This window comes from Colobus angolensis, unplaced genomic scaffold, assembly GCF_000951035.1.
Source record: "Colobus angolensis palliatus isolate OR3802 unplaced genomic scaffold, Cang.pa_1.0 Scaffold113, whole genome shotgun sequence".
Classification (NCBI taxonomy): Eukaryota; Metazoa; Chordata; class Mammalia; order Primates; family Cercopithecidae; genus Colobus; species Colobus angolensis.
Window position 1 is genome coordinate 3,047,099 of NW_012112364.1, and position 22,592 is coordinate 3,069,690.

Genomic DNA, 22,592 nt, shown 5'->3' on the forward strand with positions numbered 1-22,592 from the left:
GCCACCTCGCCCGGCTAATTTTTTGTATTTTTTAGTAGAGACAGGGTTTCACCGGGTTAGCCAGGATAGTCTCGATCTCCTGACCTTGTGATCCGCCCATCTCGGCCTCCCAAAGTGCTGGGATTACAGGCTTGAGCCACCACGCCCGGCCAGATGTCAACATCTTTTAAGGGAAGGATAGGAAAGTAGGAACACAGGTGCGCATTGAAATCCTCTGAGACTGGATCATGTGCTTTATAAATATTACTAACAATAAAACAAGTATTAGTGAATGAACCTCTTCTCTTTCCACTGTTTCTTCATGTCCCACCCCTTGTATTGCGGGGAAATGGGTCTTTTAAAAGTTCCTTGCGGTAATCACCAAGGGGAGAACTGGCGACAGAGAAGCAGATGGCCTGGATCATCTGGATCCTATGTATGGTACCTGACTGGGGCTTCCACTCCGCTACTGCTGCTAACAGGACACGTGTTCCCAGAGCTCCCTGTGCCCTTCACATGCACAGGGTCTTCAAATAATGATGCGGGGACCTCCAACAAAAGTACCAAATCCCTGCTCCATCATTCAGCAGTGAAGCTTGCCAATAGGCAAGTTCTCCTATAAAGGGTAAGTTTCCAATCAGCATTTTATTGCTGGAAAGGACTATTAAAGATTATCAGATATTGGAGGATGGCTTCTGACATCAAAGTCAGAGGCCAAAACAGCAGAGAGAGAACCTAACAGCAATAGAGTTCAGGAAGCAAAAATTACAAGAAATATATAAATAAATGAAAACTATTATTCACCTAGGAGAGATGAGATCTTATATGTATCAGAGCAGGAGGCTAGAAAACAAATAAATGAACAAACAAAAACAAAGAAAAATAGGAAAATGTATGTAGCCAAAAAGATCTCTTCACTTAGAAACAATAACATTCTAGTAGACAAACCTTGTGCTCAGATTTTGGATTCTTTTTTTTTTTTTTTTTTCCCAGTTAGGTCATCTTGGGCTCAGAACAGATCTTGGATCTAATATCATTTTCCAATAAAAGAAACCAAAGCTCCTTGGAGAAATGGATGATTCTAGGGCTGGGGTGGGAAAGATGCAAGGTGAGCCTGGAACATCTTGTGGTACGGCATACCTGTATTCCCAGCTACTCAGGAGGTTGAGGCAGGAGGTAGCTTGAGCCCAGCAGTTTGAGGCTGGAGTGCACTACGATCATGCCTATGAACAACCACTGCATTACAGCCTGGGCAATATAGCGAGACCTCATCTCTAAAAAACAAATAAATAAATAAATAAAAATAAAGTCTATTTAAAGTGAAAACACTTAGAAAATAAAAATATAAGCCAGGCACAGTGGCTCATGCCTGTAATCCCAGCACTTTGGGAGGCAAACCTTGTACTCAGTAGACAAAAAAGAAAAAACAAAAGAATCCAAGATCTGAGCACAAGGTTTGTCTACAATTATATATGTATGTACATGTATATGTGTATATATATACACAATATGTATATATAGACATACATACACAAATATATCTATATAATTGCAGGAATTAAAAATATTAGAAACATTGGAGTATTAAGTTGTAAGAATTTCCTAGAGAGTAGATTAGAAAGGCAAATACTTAAAAAATAGGAGTGAAAAGATAGTAAAATTAGGGAGTCAGACCAGGAATTTCTACTGAAAAAAGAAAGGGGCTGGGCACAGTGGCTCATACCTGTAATTCCAGCACTTTGGGAGGCTGAGGCAGGCAGATCACTTGAGCCCGGGAGTTTAAGACCAGCCTGGGCAACATGGAAAAAACCCGTCTCTACAAAAAATACAAAAATTAGCCAGGCTTGGTGGTGCCCACCTGTAGTCCCAGTTACTCAGGAGGCTGAGGTGGGAGGATTGCTTGAACCTGAGAGGTCGAGGCTGTAGTGAGCCGAGATCGTGCCACTACACTCCAACCTCAGTGACACAGTGAGATCCTGTCTCAAAATAAATAAATAAAAATAAAACAAAATAAAAAGAAAGGAGAAAGGACAAGAGGGAAATAGGAAAGAAGAAAGATGAGGGAGAGAAGACAAGTGAGAAGATTAAAAAAATTTAAAAAGGGAAGAAAGAAAAAGGAAGAAGGAAAAAGAATGAAACAGTAATTATTACAGAAATAATACAAGAAAATGTCCCAGAATCGAAGGACTTATGTTTTCAGATTACAGAGCTCAAAACACTAGGCAGAAAAATAAACAAGAAAGCTAAGGTTTATTGTTGAAATTTTAGACCACTGGAGATAAAGAAATCCAAAAAGCATCCTGAGAACGTAGAAGCGATACCTAAAGGGAAATCAGAACACTATCGGATTTCTGAACTGCATTGAAAGTTAGGATATGTCTCTGGGAGCTTTCAAAATCCTAATTAAAAATTACAGAATTCTAGACCCAGTCAAACTTCCCATCAAGGATTTATGCTCCATTCACCCTTTCTCAGGAAGTTAATACAGAATATACTACATCAAAATAAAACAATGCAAGTAAGTAAATCGAGAAAGATAAACCACAGGATCTAAAAATTCAGCACAAGTAACCAACACATTTCTCAGACCGATGGTGAGGAGAGTCCCAGGATAATATCCATTCAGTAAGCTCAGAGAACACAAGTGCAAACTGGAGCAAAAGGAGAAAAGGCTCCTAGAAGCATCTGGAGACCTCTAAAGAGATGTCTTGAGGAAAAATAATGGAACTGAGTGATTGTCAGATTCAACCATAAGGAATATTCTATCTAGTGCAAGAGTAGTCAACTCAAGAGTCAAAGAAATGTCATTTAATATTTTGTCTGTTATTTTACTTTATTTCTGTAAAGCTAGGTAATTTTCTAGACTATCATATTAACATAAATAGAACTTTAATATGGATTTTGAGAAGCCAATCAATGTAAAACAGTTGTCAAGAATACAGACTTTGAAGTCAGCCTGTCTGGCTTTATAACATGGATCTTGGCTTTATCTGCTATGTGATATGGGGCAAGTTACTTCATTGTGTCTCACTTGTCTCATCTGTAAAATAAGGAAAGCAATAGCATTTTCCTCCGAATACCCGTAAAGCACTCAGTACCTTTGGTCACCTGACATCATTGTGATTGCCTCTCTGAGAACTGGTAAAGAGAGGACACAAGCAGTGAGGAGATGAGAAGAGGGAGGATGATCTGTAGGGGAATGGGGAAGGAGGAAGATATAAATTGGGAGGAAAATGATATAAAGAGGTTTTATTAAGAAAGTCTTGCTGTGTGCTATACAGTTCACCTCTTTCTGTTTTCTCAGAAAGCAATCCTCAGTAAAGACCTACATTACTTTTCTCTTTCTCTCTCTCCATATATATATTCGTATATATATTTTTTTTCTGAACAGATTTTGTGAGTTTTTTTGGGGGGGAGGGGGTGGATGTGATACTGTACTAAGGTTGGCTTCTAGGTGGTTTAATGTAACTCTTATTACATATTTACCTTAAAGGAGTAAGCAACTCCACCACAAAGGCTGTTGTGTTTAATAACCATCTCCATTGTGTTAGCAATCTGTCTGAAACATAGTAGGCACTCAAAACAAAACAAGCCAAGACAACTTGAACAAAATGAAACAAATAAGTGAAACAAAAATTTTAATTATAAAAGAAAATTTAGATGTTGGGCTTTTCTAACACCAATCGCAGTAAGAAAGATGAAGATTACAAACCCTAATTCGCTTAGTACAGAATACTTACAAAACGTAGAGCAGGGTTTCTCGAACTCGAACTCCTGACTTCAATTGATCCGCCCGCCTCAGCCTCCCAAAGTGCTGGGATTACAGGCGTGAACCACCGCGCCTGGCATAGAGCAGGTTTTTTCAACCTCTGCACTGTTGTCGTCTCTGAGCCGGATAATTCCTTCTTGTTGGGGGGTTGGTCTGGTGCCTAGTAGGGTGTTCAGCAGCTGACTTGCGACTTGGCCTCCGCCCACCAGTTGTCCCCCGCCGCCACCCACCCCCATTTGAGACAACGAAAAATATCTCCAGAGCTTGCCAAATGTCCCCTGGGGAGAAAACTCACTCCAGGCTGAGAAGTACCACATTAGACGTATTCGAACAAAAATAACCCTCATCTAGAAATGTAAACTTTTTGTTTACATAAATAAAAATTACAGAACACGGTTACATCGAACTTATTGTTCTATAGCCAGTTTTTTTCTTCCCTCGGTAATGCAGCATTCACATTTTCATTATGTGATATCCCTCTACAGGATGAGTTTTAGTGGAGGCTGGTGCTAACATCGTATGAAATTGAGGTAGGAGGCGGGACTCTGACAGCAGACCAGATTGAGGACTAGCTAATCATCATACTTTACATAAGGAATCCGTAGTATTGGAGATTTGATTGTTTCAAATAAGGCTGGTTTCGTTATCTGGTTATTTCCTTAGAATAATAACTCCAAATCTAATTATTTCCTTAGAATACATTCTTATGAGTAGAACTGCAGCTCAAACTAAATTTGGTGGTGTCCATTGGTATGGCGACGGACCTCAGAACATCCTCCAGTCTTGCCCTCACCCCACAAGAGCCCTTTACTGGGGCTCCATTCTCACGCAGTCTTCTTCCGCCACCGCCCCGCGTGCGCTCGGCGGGATGACAAAGACGGCCTCGGGAGGGGTGGTGAGCAGTATCGGCCTCCTCCAGCAGGGGGCGCTGTGGGATCGGCCGCGGTCCGAGACGAACCAGCAAGCCGCTCTCGGTCCGCAGACTCTCTGCCCGTCCGCCAGCCCCTTGTTCCCCGGGAGGCCGCGGGGTTTGGGGAAGTGTTTCTAGGAGACGGCGCTCGCCGGCTGCGCCTGCGCGGTTGACGCTACCGGGGCCGGCTGACGGACCCGCGTCGCTGGCTGGCGGAGGGAGTTCCCGCTTGCTCTCGGTCGCTGTCACCGCCCTGTTTCTCTAGCCCCATGGTACGCCCGTGAGACCGGCTGCTGGCTGACGTCTCCTCGCGATGGAGCATATCCGGACGACCAAGGTAGTCGAGCGCGGGACACCCAGTCTTCAGGGGCCCTGGTCTGACCCGGCTGAGGGAGGAGGAGACGAAGGCTCGGCTGGCCTGACCGGGGCTGGGGGCCGGCCCGGCGGAGACCCGGCCCGGGGCGGGAGGGTCTGGCCAGGCCTGGTCGTGGAGGGCAGGGTCAGCTTGGGCTAAGCGGGGTGCAGAGGCCCCCTGTACCTACGGGAGCAGGGGTCCCTCCTGCAGCATCTCGGAGTGCGTAGGGATAAGTCTGGGAAAACTTGTCACCGCCCTCCTAGCTCTACGTTTTCTCGGGCAAAATTGGGGCTCCTTTAACTTTGGGGTCTTTCGGCCTTTCGTTGCCTCATCTACCGGAAAATCGGTCTTCAAATTAACATTATGATGCTGTGTAAGCTTGTCCTTGCTCACATTTCATTGTCCCGTGTCGCAGATTCACAATGCGAGTTTTGGAGGAGCGGAGATGAGCTCTCCGCGCCACCTCCCTTTGCTGCCTGGGTCTCCAGTCTTTCGGATCCGGTGTTTGCGTGTAGGTGCTTCAAACTTCAGGCATTGTCCTAAGTGTCAGTAGTCAGTTTAACAGGAGTCCTGGAGAAGGGGAAAATGTTATTCCGTATTTTAAAACGTGGGATGCAGCTTTATTCGATTAATCTTATTACACTCCAGCCTGAATTTTTGTGTGTGGAAGACCTTTATTTTGGGAACGAACAAATATTTTTATTTCATTACACATTTAAAAACGGAAGGAAATGACATCAGAATATTACCAAATTAGGTTTCCAACGACATTTAATTTTAACTTTGGGAGGGAGAAAGACATAAATCGAGACGGAAAAAGTGACATTTTAAAATCACTGCGAGCCCACTGCAAGGCAGCCTCTCCACGTTTTGACAAAGCTGAAGCCCTGTTAGGTGCTGCCCATCTTAAAGTTCCGGCTCATTTAGGGAACCTGCAGATGTTCGTTATCTTCATTATTCCAAGAAGAATTTGTGTTTTTAAAATTTTTAAAAATGTTTCACAAGCCTTTTAAAGGTACCCATGAATTTTTATTAGAGTTTGTCTTTAACGTTGTGCATACCATATCTAATAAAATTGAAGATGCTGAACACTAACCCTTAAAACATTTTTTAAGAGAAGAAAGATAAAATAACTTGAGAATTCAAGTTGTTGGTACTTAAATTTTGAAAATAGAAGGGTGCTTAAGTCTATAACCAAACTAGTAGAAGGTGCACAGATGGAAAAGAGGACTAGAGTAGACATTGGATCAGGTTCTTGTATTGGTTCCAGATACGTATTATATAGTAGCTAAGTGCACGTGACTGACTTCTGCATCAGTTCCAACCTCCTCTGTTTTTCATGTGCTTTCTACGGTGCATAGCACACAATCGAAAACCAGTAAAAGGCTGGGCACGGTGGCTTACGCCTGTAATCCCAACACTTTGGGAGGCTGTGGCGGCAGATCGCTTGAGCCTAGGAATCCGAGACCAGCCTGGGCAACATAGTGAAACCCAGTTTCTACAAAAACAAACAAAAAAATTGGCTGGGCATGGTGGCTCACGCCTGTAATCCCAGCACTTTGGGAGGCCGAGGTGGGCGGATCACTTGAGGTCAGGAATTCGAGACCAGCCTGTCCAACCTGGCAAAACCCCATCTCTACTAAAAATACAAAAATTAACCAGGCGTGGTGGCAGGCGCCTGTAATCCCAGCTACTCAGCGGCTGAGGCAGGAGAATTGCTTCAACCCGGGAGGTGGAGGTTGCAGTGAGCCAAGATGGCGCCACTGCACTCCAGCCTGGGCAATAGAGCGAGACTCAGTCTCAAAAGGAAAAAAAAAAAAAAAAAGCCGGGTGGGGTGGTGTGTACCTGTAGTCCCCAGCTACTTGGGAGGCTGAGATGGGAGGATGGCTTGAGCCCAGGAAGTGGAGGTTGCAGTGAGCCAAGATTGCGCCATTGCACTCCAGCCTGAGTGACATAATGGGGGCGGAAAAAAAAAGAAAAAAAAATCAGTAAAAGTAAACTGAATCTGATCAACTAGAGCAAATCCTATTCTTAGGTGGGTAAGAGTGAACAGACTTGGAAAATATTTAGGATCTCTTGGTTATTTTAAATCTTTCCTCCTTCAATGTATTATGAATATATATCTTTGTTTTTATTTGTAGAGTTGTAGCCTCTCTTATTAGCTCTTTGAAAGTTCTCACCATTGACTTTCATTTTGTCTGATGTTCCTCTTTATCAATGGATGAACTTTTCTTCAAGTAATGTTCTGATTTTGACTTATCTTTACACAGTGGTCCCATGCTGGTGGTTTAATAAGGCATTTTTAGAGACTAAGAGATTTCTGATGATTTTCTATTACAACTACTTTTCAAATATGCTCTTTTATTACTTTGGGTTGTTTTTCTAGTATTGGATCACTACTCTGGAGTAATATTAAGTGAGTGTATGTAGACCGCAAGTAAATATTTGCTAGGTACCTAGTATGTGCCAGACGCTCTATTGACACTGGGTGTATCACAGCAAGATGGAGGTGGACCTCAGGGTACGTTCTGTTAATTGTTGTGGGGACTGTAACATTTTCTTAAATTATTAATGTATTGGGAAAATAACTTATTCTTAAAAGATTGGTTTGAACATAGCCTACCTTTTGTTTCCATTATGCATAGCCTTCATCTGGATTTAGTTAGTTTGCTGCAAAAATAAGTGTAAGTATTTAAAAACCGAAAGTGGATTGTTTTAGATTTATTAGCTGTTTTGACCTTTATGTAGTTTAGTCATTAAGATCAAAATTGACTGTAGTGTGTCCTTTATGACTATTTAGTGATTTATGTTGTTCAGTCAGCTGTATTTGAAAAGTGATAATTACCATTTGTTGAGCAACAATATGTCAATATAGCCAATTATACAATATTATTACTTTATAATATGTACAATTGCATAAATATGTTAATTTATACAGTATCATCACTGATCTCTTAAATAACTTTGTCAGTTGGGTAGTATTATCTCCATTTATAGGTGAGGAGGAAATAGGCTTAGGAATTTAAGAAACCTGCTCAATTAGCTCATGAGAGATAGAATTAGTATTTAAACTAAGATGTGTTTAACTCCAAAAACTATGTATGCTTTTTCCAGTGCCTCTCTAGTTTTAATCTAATCGTTAAATGTGCATTAGTATTAATTCAGAAATAAATGCTGATAATAATTCTAAGAGCTTTCCCCCCCAAACCTCTTTTTGCCATAAATAATATTTATGTGGTATTGTTTTTAAATAATATTTAGGATTATTATTGCTTGCTAACCAGAATTTTATCAGATTAAGTATTTTAGCTGAATACTAATGAACATATATATCATTCTGTTTTGGTCACCTTTGGTTTACTAACTGTGTAGCATCAAAGATGTCAAGTCCCTGAATCTGGATTTCTGAAAGAGCATTTCCAAGCTTCACTTATGAATCTTGTAGCTACTGCCTATCGCTTTGAGCTCTGATTTTGCCATAATGACATAGTCCTGCCAAGAAACAATGAGAAATATGCAGAGACGGTTCTTCATGCAGTCTTTCTCCTTTCTCTGCCAGTACTTTGGCTGACATCTTATGTTGATGTCAAATGATATTGTCTTATCTGTGAATGGAACTTTACTGAAGGGAATGGAAGAACTTTTTTTAAGCTATAAATGAAAGACTGACTGCTAGAGTTTGTAATCAAATGGAATGTCTCATAAAAATCTGGTGCTACTAAGGCCCAAACTGAGTTATTACAAAAGTTAATGCCTAACTTGTTCTTTAGCTTGCTCCCTCTTTTTGTCATTAGAATGTGATATCATCCATGTATGTATACAAATATATCTTCCCTCTGAAAGAAGGAAGAAGATATAAAAATAAGAACGAATCCAGAGTAAGGAGAAACTGATAATATTTAAATTGTCTTTGAAATAAGAGCCAATAGGTTTTGAGGAGCACCTGAAGGCTTTTTTCCAAGTAAAGTGCTGTTTTGATTTTCACTAATACTATCCCATTTTACAGGTAAGGAAACTGAAACCCTGAGAGAATAAATAAAATAACTTGTCCTGGCTCACACAATTAGCTCTGCCAAAGAAGAGGTGGAGGTGGGAACTTGAATTTAGGTCTTTCTGATAGCAAGCCTATTCTCTTAACCACACTCTCTTGCCTCACAGAATAATGATCTAATTAAGAGATGTGATTAGTCAGTTGGGGCAGTGTGAGTAAGAATAGAGAGGAGGGGATGAATAGGAGAAGCTTAGGTGGTCAGACTTTTTCTAGTAGCTAGCTGATTGTGAGGCTCTAGTGTGAGGGATCTAGTGGCTTCAAGAGTAGATTTGGGAGGGAGTTGTGTTTAGGTAAATCATTGAAATTTCTATTTTGGATGAGTTTATGCAAGAATATGTTGAGACTCTGTAGAGAATAGTCTAAACACTTAAAAAGGGCAAGCAAGCTGGGCATGGTGGTTCATGCCTGTAATCCTAGCACTTTGGGAGGTCAAGGCAGGAGGATCACTTGAGGTCAGGAGTTTGAGACCAGCCTGGCCAACATGGTGAAACCCTGTCTTACTAAAAATACAAAAAATTAGCGGGGCGTGGTGGCGGGTGCCTGTGATCCCAGCTACTTGGGTGGCTGAGGCATGAGAATCACTTGAACCCAGGAGATGGAGGTTGCAGTGAGCCGAGATCATACCACTGCACTCCAGTCTGGGCGACAGAGCAATGCTTTGTCTCAAAAAGAAAAAAAAAAATGGGTGGGGGGCAGGCAAGCAGAGGAGGAGAAGCCAGATGAATTTGGAAGAGGTGAAGCACAGATGGGAAGGGGACCGTCTTCCCTGTTCTAATTTCCTTCTCTGCTCCATCCTCTGGCTGCTTCCTCCTCCTTGGGCCAGGCACTGTTGTAGGTTCCGACAAAAACTCCTGCCCTTATAACTTACCTATTTGGAGAAGAGATAACAATAAACAAAATTAAGTTCAATGTATAGTATGTTAGATGGTGGTAAATGCTATGGATAAAAATAAAGCAAACCAGGGCTCTGGAGAGTACGAGGGTTGAAGAGGGGGTTTAAGGGAGGACCGCTGTAAATCGAGTGGTTAGGGAAGCACTTACAGAGAAGGTGACTCTTGAGTACAGACCTGAAACTGGTGAGGGCGTAAGCCATCCCCACATGGGGGATGTGGGGGAGAGTCCCAACAAAGGGAACGACGGGGGCAAAAACCCTTTGAGGGCATGCCTGGTTGCTAAGAACAAGCAAGACAGCTAGAGCAGGGTGAGTGAAGAAGAGCATAGTGGAAGATTAAAGTTGGGGGACAGGGGCAAGTTACTATAGTCTTGAAGGCCACTGTAAAGTCTTGGGTTTTTTTTGAGTGAGATAGGAAGCCATTGATGGAATAAGCAAAGTAAGATAAAACTGAAAAGTGCCCACTGGATTTACGATCTGAGGTTACTCTCTCCCCTCTTGAGGTCTGTGACTGTTTCATTTCATAATTTATGCAGCCAGACACTGTTCTGGAAATTGGGATACATGAACAAAAAACATAATCTCTGCTCTCCACTTCCTGCGCACAACTTGAAGTGCTCCCTTTTTGAAAGCTAATTCTTGGCAGGATGTCAGTGTGGAATGATTCTGAGAGTCCCAGATGAGTGCCTGGCTATAGGGAAGGAGTGCGACAAGCCAGAGGAGCAGTGATGGTGCACTTTCTGCTTCAGCAGCCACCGTGTCTATTGTTGTAGTCGTAGAATAAGTACAACTGTTGGTCACAGAAGTCTGATTGAAAGCCGTTGGTCCCTTCCTGTCCCAGAGGCCACTTTTTCCTGAGGGATAAAGAGGTGTCTGAATTTTCTGAATGTGATTCTGTTTGTGTGACTCCCTTTGTTTTTCATTTCCAACATTTTCTTCTTTTCTTTTCTTTTCTCTTCCTTTCCTTTCCTTTTCCTTTCCTTTCCTCTTTTCTCTTTCCCCTTTCCTTTCTCCTTTCTTCTTTGTCCTTTCTCCTGTCTTTCTCCTTTCTTTTCCAATAGGATCTTGCTCTGTCACCTAGGCTGGAGTGCAGTGGTATGATTGTAACTCATTGCAGCCTCTACCTCCTGGGCTCAAACGATCTTCCTGCCTGTGCCTCCCAAGTAGCTGGGTCTACAGGCACATGCCACCATGCCTGGCTAATTAAAAGACAAATTTTTTTTTCCTGTAGAGATGAGGATGTCATTGTGTTGCCCAGGCTGGTTCTCAGACTCCTGGTCTCAAGCAGTCCTCCTGCCTTGGCCTCCCAAAGTGTTGGGATTATAAGCGTAAGCCACTACACCTGTGGTGGCCCCAACATTTTCTGAATGTGAGTCCATATGTGTGGGGTTCTCTGTGTTTTCCAGTCCTAACTTCATAATTGGCTGAAATTTGAACTTTCTGCGTAGACCATTAGGGTACCTTTTAGTGTAGGCCCATAGTTGGCAACGACTCAACTAAATAGTCCTTAAAGTAATGTGTGTTGGCCTTTACCATTCCTCACCGAAGTGACATCTTCCAATTCCTTTCTCTTTGCCCCATTTTTATTCTTCGTTCTTTCTTTTCCCAAAGGCTTTTTTCTTTTTTTCCATTTTCTTTTTGGCTGTGATGATGCCTATAACTTAAGGATCCTAACAGTTTCTGTAGTACCTCAGTGATGGTGACCTGAAAGAGTTGTAGTTGCTTCCTAAACATCTGACTTAACACATTTCTGAGAACAGACTGGGGAAAATCTGTAGCAACATCTGTAAAATACTTTTAGTTCCTTGGTGAAAAGGGGAAATATAAAGAAGCAGTTGGTTTTTAGAAGTTGACTAAGTCTGTGGTTTGAAATTTGTATGCCAATGATTGTAGTAAAGAGAAATATTTGATTTCCCCTCCTTAGAGGTGAGGGGTGGGATTTGCCACAAAGAGCAAAATAATCAGTGTATTTTCTTAGAAATTCTCTTATTTTCTTGAGAACTTTAGTGTAAATAATAAATGTTTTGGAATGATTTCAGATTAATTTCACTATCTGTCACTTTCATATAGAGATTACCCTATTGAAGCAGTTGTATGTAATGATTTTCTGTTATGTAAATTTGAATATAAGTTGGCATATGCTAAGATAGTCCTCAGTTTGTTATATTAAAGACATCCTTTCTTTCAGACGTTTTCTTCTCTGTACTACTTTATCTTAGTGAATGGCAACCAGTGTGACAAGCTTAAAACCCTTAAGGAACCTCTGTTTTTCCTCCTCTCTTCCTTCCCCTGTCAGTTTTGTTATTATCTCAAGATGGACTTCCTCTCTATCACAGCTTACTCCAGGCCCTAATATGAACCAGTCACCTAGATGGCTTTATTAGCTTCTTACCTGGTTGCCCTTAATCAACCCAGCATTTTCTCCACATTGACACTGGAATGATCTTATAAGCGATATTTCTTAATGGACTACTGTGCTGAAAAACCTCTGTATCTTTTTTAATCTACAGTACAGATTTTGTACCTTAACGTGTTTTTTTTAAAATCAGATAAAATGTTATGCCTCTGCTATTGAGACATAAATGTTGTATTTTCTATGTTGAGAATTTTGTATTTTCTGTATTCCCATTAGTGAAGAACATTTTGTATTTTCTGTATTCCCATTAGTGAAGAACATTTTGCTGATCTTTGCTTTCATCATTTACAGTAGTTTTTTCCAACTATGGAGCACCTTTAAATATGGAATTTGCTTTTTAAACTCCATATGCATCCTTCTTCCTTTCTCCATTTGAACTTAACTGGACAGTAGCTTGACATAGAGGACTGTCAGGGCTCTACCTACTTGACCAGATTACTAACTACAGTAGTTTTGCAAATATTTACTAGCGCACTTTATTGCTTATATTTATTAGGCAGACAAAGATAGAGTACGTGTATTAGTCCGTTTTCACACTGCTGTAAAGAACAACCCAAGACTGGGTAATTTATAAAGGAAAGAGGTTTAATTGACTCAAGTTGCACATGGCTGGAGAGGCCTCAGGAAACGTACACTCTTGATGGAAGGTGAAGGGAGGCAAGGCATGTCTTCTCATGGTGGCAGGAGAGAGAGAGAGAGCAAAGGGGGAAAGTGCCCTCCTTTAAAACCATCAGAACTCAGGAGAACTCACTGTCAAGAGAGCACAGCATGGGGGAAACCACCCCCATGATCCGATCACCTCCCACCCGGCCGCTTCCTCCACACATGGGGATTACAATCCAAGATGAAGTTTGGACAGGGACACAGAGCCAAACCATATCAGTACCTGACATTTATTATCCAACCTTTCAGTAGCTTTCTGAGAAGAGATTATTTTAGAGATTCAGATAGATTGGCCTTTAGTTGATAGCCAGTACATTTTTGATAAGTGAATCAGAAAGCTCTTTTCCTGATATATATATATATTTATCTACATGTTCTTCAAAGATGTATGTGTGTTTGGGTGTGTGCATACATGGAATGCAGTTATGCATCTTGTTTTATTTTATGACAGAGTCTCGCTCTGTCACTCAAACTGGAGTGCAATGACTCAGCCTCTGCTCACTGCAACCTCTGCCTCCAGGGTTCAAGCAATTCTCCTGCCTCAGCCTCCCAAGTAGCTGGGATTATAGGTGCCTGCTGGGCTAATTTTTGTATTTTTAGTAGAGACAGGGTTTCACCATATTGGCCAGGCTGGTTTTGAACTCCTGACCTGAGGTGATCCACCCACCTTGGCCTCCCAAAGTGCTGGGATTACAAGCGTAAGCCACTAGGCCCAGCCGCTAATTTTTATATTTTTAGTAAAGAAGGGTTTCGCCATGTTGGCCAGGCTAATCTCAAACTCTTGGGCTCAGGTGATTGCCTACCTCTGCCTCCCAAAGTGCTGAGATTACAGGTGTGAGCCACCACACCCAGTAGCAGTTGTGCATTTTAAAGGATCAAAGTTGTAATAAGGTCCTTTAAGAAGTGGGAGAGGTAGATAAACTGAGCCTGTAAATATTTGGGAAAAGAGCCTAAAGGTAGAGAAGGAAGCTAACCTCATGTTGAGTCAGAGGAATTAATTTGGAGTTAAAAGTTAGAAGAAATATCAGTTGCATAAGAATGAGCAGGTAAACTTATGAAAAATATGGATTCTTGGTCTCCATCTCCTCAGATAACTGAGTGAAGTTGGGGTGAGGCTTTGGATTTGTACTTTTGCAGAGTTTTAGAGGTGATTCATATGAACAGCTGGGATTTGAATCATGGATAGCTGACCAAAATTAAAGATCTAACAAAGAGAATTTCAGATTATTTTGCACATAAAACTAGGGGGAGTCAGGAAATAGGCTTAGAGTGTTGGAAAGAGCATTTTCACCAAAAATTTCCCGCCTTGATAAATAGGCTTAGAGTGTTGGAAAGAGCATTTTCACCAAAAATTTCCCGCCTTGATAAGAGACCCAGCCAGAAGGAACTGTACAGTTCTAGAAGAGTGATTTTATTCTAATTGAATGGTGGAGTAGAGATAGAGGATTGAAAGTCCAGATATGTACTACACACAGAAAAAAAAACCCAAAACCTGAAACTGAACTATACATATGTATTCTATTAGTAGTTTTCTATTTGCTTTTAGTTTGTTGCTGGTTTATTCAAGAATTACAGAATGAATACCTACTGTTCACCCACTGTGTAGGGAAAAGATAGAGAGATGAGGAAAAGTATAATGGGATAAAAAAGAATCTTATTTAATAAATCAAATGATTTCAACAAAAGGGATCACTGGTAAATTGGGCACACCTTCTGGTTTTCACCTGGGGAAAATAATTTTTCTGTGGCTGTTCATCTTAGTTCAACAAACATTTATTGTGTCAGACACTCTACTAGCTGTTAGGAGATATTCGTGCGTAAATGAAAGACAGTCTTTGCCCTAGACTATGTGAGTCTTTAGTGGAAAAGACAGATACATGAACAGAGGCTTTCATTATAACTTAGGAATTGCTTTAATAGTGGTGGAAGGGGCAGATTTAAAAATATTTAGGTGGTAAAAATCACAGGAACTGGTGATTGATGGAACGTTGGGGATTGAGAAGAAGTCGTACGATGATTCACGGATTCCCAGTGTGGGCGACTTGGTAAGGATGGAGAATTAGCATTAACTCACATCCAAAATACAGAGTTAGAAACCTATTTGTGAGGGGTGAGGGGGAAATCAGTTTTGCTTTCAGTATGTATAACGTGGCTCCGACACATCTAGTGGAGACAGTACAGCATAGTAGGAAGGTGTTTTGGCTTGGGGATCAGATCACATAGGTTTATGACTAAGCTATACCACTAGCTGCTTCTCGCTGTGTGACTTTGATATGACTAACCAACCTCACCAAGTCCCAGTTTCTGTGGGGACAGTACTAGTACATACTATACAGGAGTTGTCAGAATTAAAAGAAATAATGTATGGTAAGCACTTGTCACAGCAATAGGCACATAATGAGACCTCACTAGTATGTGAGGAAATACTGTCTGTGTAGCAGACAGTATGAACTCAGGAGAGAGGGGAGCTGGATGTACAATTTTGGGAGTCATTAACATAGAGGCTTACATAATGACAGTAAGTAAGTTCCCTATAGAGAATGGACCCCTGAGGAAGAGTAATAGTGGACAGGGGATGGACAGAAGAGGAATAAAATCCACATGGAAAGTGGTATGATTGTTTTCCATGTATAGAAGCTTTGTAGATACTTGTGCCTCATAGAGAAGTTAACAATTTGAGATTTATAATTGGAGCAAGCACAACCAGGAATATTTATGATCTTCAAAAAATCCACACATTTAAAATTTCACATGGATTTCTTTTTAAAGCAAACTTCCTATTTAATTAAATAGTAATAAAATCAGCCCCTCCCCACTTTTAAACTACTTGCCAGTAGACTTTTTAATGTTTTCTGAGAAGCTATTTGAAACTCTACTGAATGATGTGGACACAGATTATTTGCTTGAGTAGTGTTGATACTTTATGGTAACCTTTATTTCCATATATATTCATCTGTTGTCTTCTTGTTAGAGCCTTAAAAACTTGGTTTTAATAGCTTAGGAAATCATATGGTTTGGCTCTGTGTCTCCACCCATAAAGATAGGTGAGATCTGCATTGCAGTAACTGCTCAGTGCTGGTTGGCCACACTGCCCTTTCCAGCCAAGTCACGCACAATGAAGAGGAGTAAACAGTAGTTGATCCCATTTGTCTTGAAAGGTGTTTAAGTTTGGATTTGCAGTGTGTTGTAAACTGAAGCTAGATTTTTATTTAAGGAAGAAATGGTCCTAAACAATGAAATAAATGTTGACCTCTAAGAGAAATCTTTGTTCAGGTTTATAAGTAGAAAGCCTTCCTCTCTCGTCTCCTGCCCTCCCCTCCTTTCCTCTATCTTTTTTGAGACAGAGTTTTGCTCTTGTTGCCCAGGCAGGATTGCAATGGTGCAATCTCGGCTTACCACAACCTCTGCCTCCCAGGTTCAAGCGATTCTCCTGCCTCAGCCTCCCGAGTAGCTGGGATTATAGGTGCCCGCCACTATGCCCAGCTAATTTTTTGCATTTTTAATAGAGACAGGGTTTCACCATGTTGGGCAGGCTGGTCTTGAACTCCTGACTTCGTGATCCACCCACCTTGACTTCCCAAAGTGCTGGGATTACAGGTGTGAGCCACTGCACCTAGTGGTGATGAAATATATTAATATATGGGAGAAAATTGTAGAATTAATGAGCTAGTGGTTAGCTATCTAGATGATTTTGAAGATATAAACAATTTAAAAAACTGTCTACAACCTGCTGGTACATATAAATTAACTTTTTTTTGCTTGTTTGTTTTTTTGAGACGGAATCTCACTCTGTTGCCCAGGCTGGAGTGCAGTGGCACAATCTTGGCTTACTGCGACCTCTACCTTCCAGATTCAAGCAATTCTCCTGCCTCAGCCTCCCAAGTAGCTGGGATTACATATGTGTGCCACCATGCCCATCTGCTTTTTGTATTTTTAGTAGAGGTTTCATCGTGTTGGCCAGGCTGGTCTTGAACTCCTGACCTTAGGTGATCCGCCCACGTTGGCCTCCCAAAGTGCTGGGATTATAGGCGTGAGCCACCGTGCCTGGCCCAAATTAACATTCTTTAGGTTGGTAGTGGTTATTTTACTTTTTTTCGTAAGGATGAATAACACAAAGATTCCCAGCAGTACTCTCCTGCACATTCCTGGTTAGCCCTAGTTCCACTCTCCACTCCAGCAGCAACATCATGTATGTGTGTGTTTGTGTGCGTGTGTGTGTGTGTCTGTCTACTAGTATTCATAAAGACATACTATGTGCCTTACCAGCTCAGGCACTAGAGGAGGCCAAAGCAGCATAGGACATAATCTGTGCCAGGGAATTCAGAGCTACAGAGGAATACGAAGCCAAGACGTAAGTAATGAACGAATTCTCTAATGAGGATTAATGTTAGGAGGCAGGATGTTAGTGAGTCTTGAAGAATGCTTGCCACTTAGCTAAGCGGAAGAGACGATTTTAGAAGCAGAGAACAGTGTGAGTAAAAGCCCAGAGGTGGACAAAAAACAATCATTGCCCTGGTGTGGGATAGTGAGGAGAATATAGAGACTAGTTGGAGTTGTCAACCATTTAAATGTTTCCTGATTTAATTTTTCTGGTAGTTTACTCTAAAACTCTAGATAATAATATATTTATTTTTTGATTTTCCAACTTTAGATAAAAATGTTGACTCTTGGGTATGAAAAATGTTTTTGCTTATTTGTACTGCGCCCCTCTTTCTTGCTACCCTCAATATAAGTGTTACTGTTTTCTACAATGTGGTTCTGTATTGGTTACATTTGTAATTGTAAATAATCTCTATGTTATTTGTGGCTTATACATTCCCCAAAAAGATATATGGAATTTAACAGTAAGTATTAAATAAGCTCTTACGATTTTAGACAGAATGAAGAAAAAATTGAGAATGATGCCTGTAAGTCCTGGGCTAACAGAAAAATAATTTATGCTACTTTTGAAATGAAAAATAGTATCTTTTTTCTTTTAGGTAGAACAAGTCAAATTACTTGACCGATTCAGTACCAGCAACAAGTCATTAACAGGAACACTCTATCTTACGGCTACACATCTATTATTTATAGACTCTCATCAAAAAGAAACCTGGGTAAGGAGCACCGCAGCTGTACTGTTTATCATACTAATAATGGACTTGGTCTGTCATGTTTTATTTTGAATGTGTATGACACAATATATAACACAATTTTTAATCATTGGTTACCTATCTCAACCAAAATATTTTTTGGTCTCCAGATTACTCCTGCCCTCCCTTCTAATAAATTAATTACAGAATGTGTAACATAGGAATTCTATAAAACACCACACTCTTATCTCCATAAATAATTTGGAATACCTATTGTTCTTAGGCTGGACACGGTGGCTCATGCCTGTAATCCCAGCACTTTGGGAGGCCAAGGTGGGTGGATCACGAGGTCAGGAGTTCAAGACCAACATAGTGAAACCCTATCTCTACTAAAAATACAAAAAATTTCAGCAGGGCATGGCAGTGGGTGCCTGTAATCCTAGCTACTCAGGATTGTGAGGCAGGAGAATTGCTTGAACTCAAGAGGCGGAGGTTGCAGTGAGCCGAGATTGCACCATTACACTCCAGCCTAGGCAACAGTATGAGACTCTGTCTCAAAAAAAAATAAAAATAAAAATAAAATACCTATTGTTCCTTTTAATTTTTAAAAATCTAAAAAATATGTACATGTTAACAGATCAAATGGATTGTTTGGTATATTCCACAGTGTTTTCATACAAATTTTAATTAGGGTATTTTTTTTTTTTTTGCTAGTATAAATATTGCAGTATGCATATACATGTAAACAACATTTTGGGTATTTATATGAGACATATATGTTTCTTTCTGTATATTTGCCAGAGTTCCTCTGGGATATTTGCCTGGGAGTAAAATTATGGGGTCTTGAATAAGCGCATATATAACCTTACTAAGTATATCACCTCTTCAAAATGGTTGTTCCAATTTATTCTCAGTAGTGTATTACACAATGTTGTACATCCTCAACAACATTGATATTGTCAATTTAAAATTTTGTGCTTATCTAGTAGATGTCCAATTGTAATGTTGATGAGCTGATTACAAAGAATTTACCCTTTTCAGATAAAGAAAAAGGAAAGAGTTTCCTTTTCTTTTTTTTATTGCATTGTCTTTTATTGATTTTATAAGAGTTCTGGGCTACAAATAGAATTACCATTCAACCCAGCAATCCTGTTACTGGATATATACTCAAAGGAAAATAAATCATCCAACCAAAAAGACGTGGGCATTTGCATGTTTGTTGCAGCACTGTTTACGATAGCAAAGATACGAAATCAACCTAGGTATCCATTAGCAGTGGATTGGATAAAGAAAATGTGGTGCATATACACCACAGAATACTATGCCTCCTTAAAAAGAGAACAAAATCATGGCCTTTACAGCAACATGGATGCAGGTGAAAGCCATTATTCTATGTGAATTAACACGAACAAAAAACCATATACTGCATGTTCTCACTTATAAGTGGAAACTTAACATTGGGTACATATGAGCATAAAATGGGAACAATAGACATCAGTAGACTCATAGAGGTGGGAGGGAGGGAAGTAGAGGAACAAGGGTTGAAAAGCTACCTCTTGGGTACTGTGTTCACTATCTGGGCTATGGGTTCAGTTGAAGCTCAAACCTCAGCATCATTCAATATATTCATATTACAAACCTGCACATGTACCCACTGAATTTTTAAAAAAAGTATTATTCAAGAAAAGAAATAAAGAGTTCTAGGTTATAATGCTTTGTCAGATGTGTGTGACGTAGATAGTTTTTCCCAGTGTGTGGCTTGTGTTCTGTGTTTTTTATGTGTCTTTCAGTTAAAGTTTGTATTTGTAATGTTATAGATTTTTCATTTTTTTCTTTAATTGTTTTTGCTCTGTTGTGACTTAAGAAATCCTTTCCTATGTCAAAGTCATAAAGGTTCTTCTGTATTTTCTTCTAAAAGCTTAAGTTTGATCCTGTAAGTTGTTAATACATCTGGGAAGTATTTTGGCATATGACGTGAATAGGGATTCATTTTTATTTTTTCTTATAGACGACTGGCACCATTTATTGACTGTTTCATTTCATTCATCTTTAGTACCAGCTCTGTCATAAAAACATCTTCCATGTATGTGAGGCTTTGCTTTTGAGTTTTTTTCTCTTATTCGTTTGGTATACTGACTGCACTGTACCACACTGTTTTATTGACTATAGCTTTTAAATGAATTTTGATATCAAGTAGAGCATACCCTCCCACCTTGTTCTTCAAAATTGCCATGGCTATTTTGGACTCTTTGTTTTTCCTTTTCTGTTTTAGAATTCATTCACTTACTCATTCAGCACACATTTATTGAGCATCTACAGTGTGTTTCATATCACTATTCTAGATATTTTGGAAACAATAGCCAATAATAACAGGTACAAATTCTGCCCTCATGGAGCCCACATTCTAGTGCTGAGAGATATGGATAACATCACCAATAAATAGGTAAATAAGTAAAATACATAGTGATAAGTGCTAAGCAGAAAAAGAAATAGAAAAGGGGCTTAGAATATGGGGCTCGTGTCTCTGTGCTTGAGAGGAAGAGACTTGGGCATGTTTCTGTGCCACTAGCTCTGCCAGGTTTTAGAACCTCCACTTTATAAATGAAGAAGCTGAAGCTCAGCGAAGTGGTAATTCATTCAGTGTTACACAGGCAGTGTAACTTAGTAAAAGGAGCTCATGTAGGCTGTGTTGTCAGGTAGCTTTGGGTTCAAATGTCAGCTCTGCTATTCACTGCTTGGGTGACTATGTCAGGGTACTTTTGGCTGTAAGTAAATGAATACCTGACTGAACATGGTGCCAAACCTTGCAAAGCAGGAGAGGTGGGTAGGCTTTCCTCAGTAGCCCCCTCTCCTTTTATCAGGGAGGAGAGACTCTCTCAGAAGGCCCCCCCAGCCGACTTTCCCTAACATCTGATTGTTTGAAAATCCGGACACTTGGCAACTCCTACCTGAAAAGGAGGCAGAGAATGCAGACCCTAGTATTTTGGATCTCTTGAGGGAAAAGGGTGTTGCAAGTAAGGAAGGTGGGGAGGAATGGCAGACCAACAGTGTCTGCCAAAAAGTATGTAACTTTCGAGCTTAGCACCCACATAAAATGGGTATATAGCATCCATCATCATGTAGGGCTTTCGTGAATCTTAGATGAGAGAAAGTACGAAAAACATCTGTGCCTAAAACATAGTAGTGGCAGTAAATCATAGCTGCTCATACTACTTTTCTAAGCAGTAGAATCAAGATTAGAGGTCAATTATGCCTCCCAGTCCAGAGATTCATGTTGCTCTGTGGTACACCCCTGTACTGCACATACTGTACTCTTCTCTTTCTCTCTTTGATTGTACTCTTCTGATTTCCTGAAGAAGGCTGACCAATTGATATATGATTCCATATCAGCTGTTAAGGAAACTCACTTGAAATACTGATCTTGGAGAAGTTGTATTCCCTAGAGGCACTGGATCCCTTCTCCATCCAGAATTGCCAGAAATTTTACCAAGCCAAGGATTGCCAGGAATTTTACCTAGCAGTACCTTCTGAAATAATTAGTCATAATATCATCCACTCCATCTACCCCTCCTTTGTCCACTTGCTTCAGTATGTTCTCTATTATCCATCTCATAGAGATATAAATGAAGGCTTTCCATATAGCTATTCCTTCAGCTGCTAGGAATATAGTTGGAGGGCCAGCAAAAAGATATCTGTGTTATTCTCTACTCTCCTATTGCTGTCTTTTAAATGCTTTCTTATCAGTATATTCCCTTATGTTTCCCTTAAATGAAGTGTGTTTAGTATACTGGAGCCATAGAAATGAACATTTTAGATCCAGAAGGGGCCTTACCAACCTTCTGTCCTTTTCTCAGTTTATAGTTGATTGTGTTTTCAAGATCACATAACTAGTTAGTGGTAGGACCAGGTTTCTTCATCATTTTCTTCCTGCAAATGCTTTTGGGTCTTTATAGTTAAAATCAGAACAGTGATATACAGGTTGAATATCCCCAATCCAAAAATTGAGCACTCACATGGTGTTCAAAGGAAATGCTCATTACAGCACTTCAGATTCCAGATTTTCAGATTAGGGATGTCAGTTGATAAGTATAATAAGTATAATGCAAATATACCAAAATCTTTAAAAATCCAAAATTTGAAATACTTCTAGTCCCAAACATTTTGGATAGGGGTTCTCAACTTGTAATATTACAGTTAGCTTTTGTTCCTTATTCTCTGTTTAAATGTTATTATTAGATCATTTTTGGTAACTTATCACAGTCCCATTAATATAAGTGATAATGGTGCTGAATCTTAGCCGTAAGTAAGGGCCATATATGTGTGTGTGTGTTAATTATTTGTTCTCTGTGTAGTTTTAATTTCCATTGACAGCTGCTTCTCATTATTGTTTTTCAAGCTTTTCTTGATTATTTGTGTGCATTTAATTTTGCAAGTGAACTTTAGATTTAATGTGTATAATTAATATTAACATGATATTATAATTA

At 40.1% G+C, this 22,592-nt stretch overlaps 1 protein-coding gene across 2 annotated transcripts in view; it reads left to right on the forward strand.

The window, feature by feature from the left end:
- Positions 1–4,213: 4,213 nt before the first annotated feature.
- Positions 4,214–22,592, forward strand: part of MTMR6 (myotubularin related protein 6) — a 42,400-nt gene continuing 24,021 nt past the window's right edge. For both annotated transcript variants that reach the window (XM_011958639.1, XM_011958646.1), the window contains exons 1-2: positions 4,214–4,995; positions 18,016–18,132. In XM_011958639.1, coding sequence (XP_011814029.1) covers positions 4,972–4,995; positions 18,016–18,132 — 141 coding nt within the window. In that variant the 5' untranslated portion in view covers positions 4,214–4,971. The remainder of the gene's footprint in view (positions 4,996–18,015; positions 18,133–22,592) is intronic.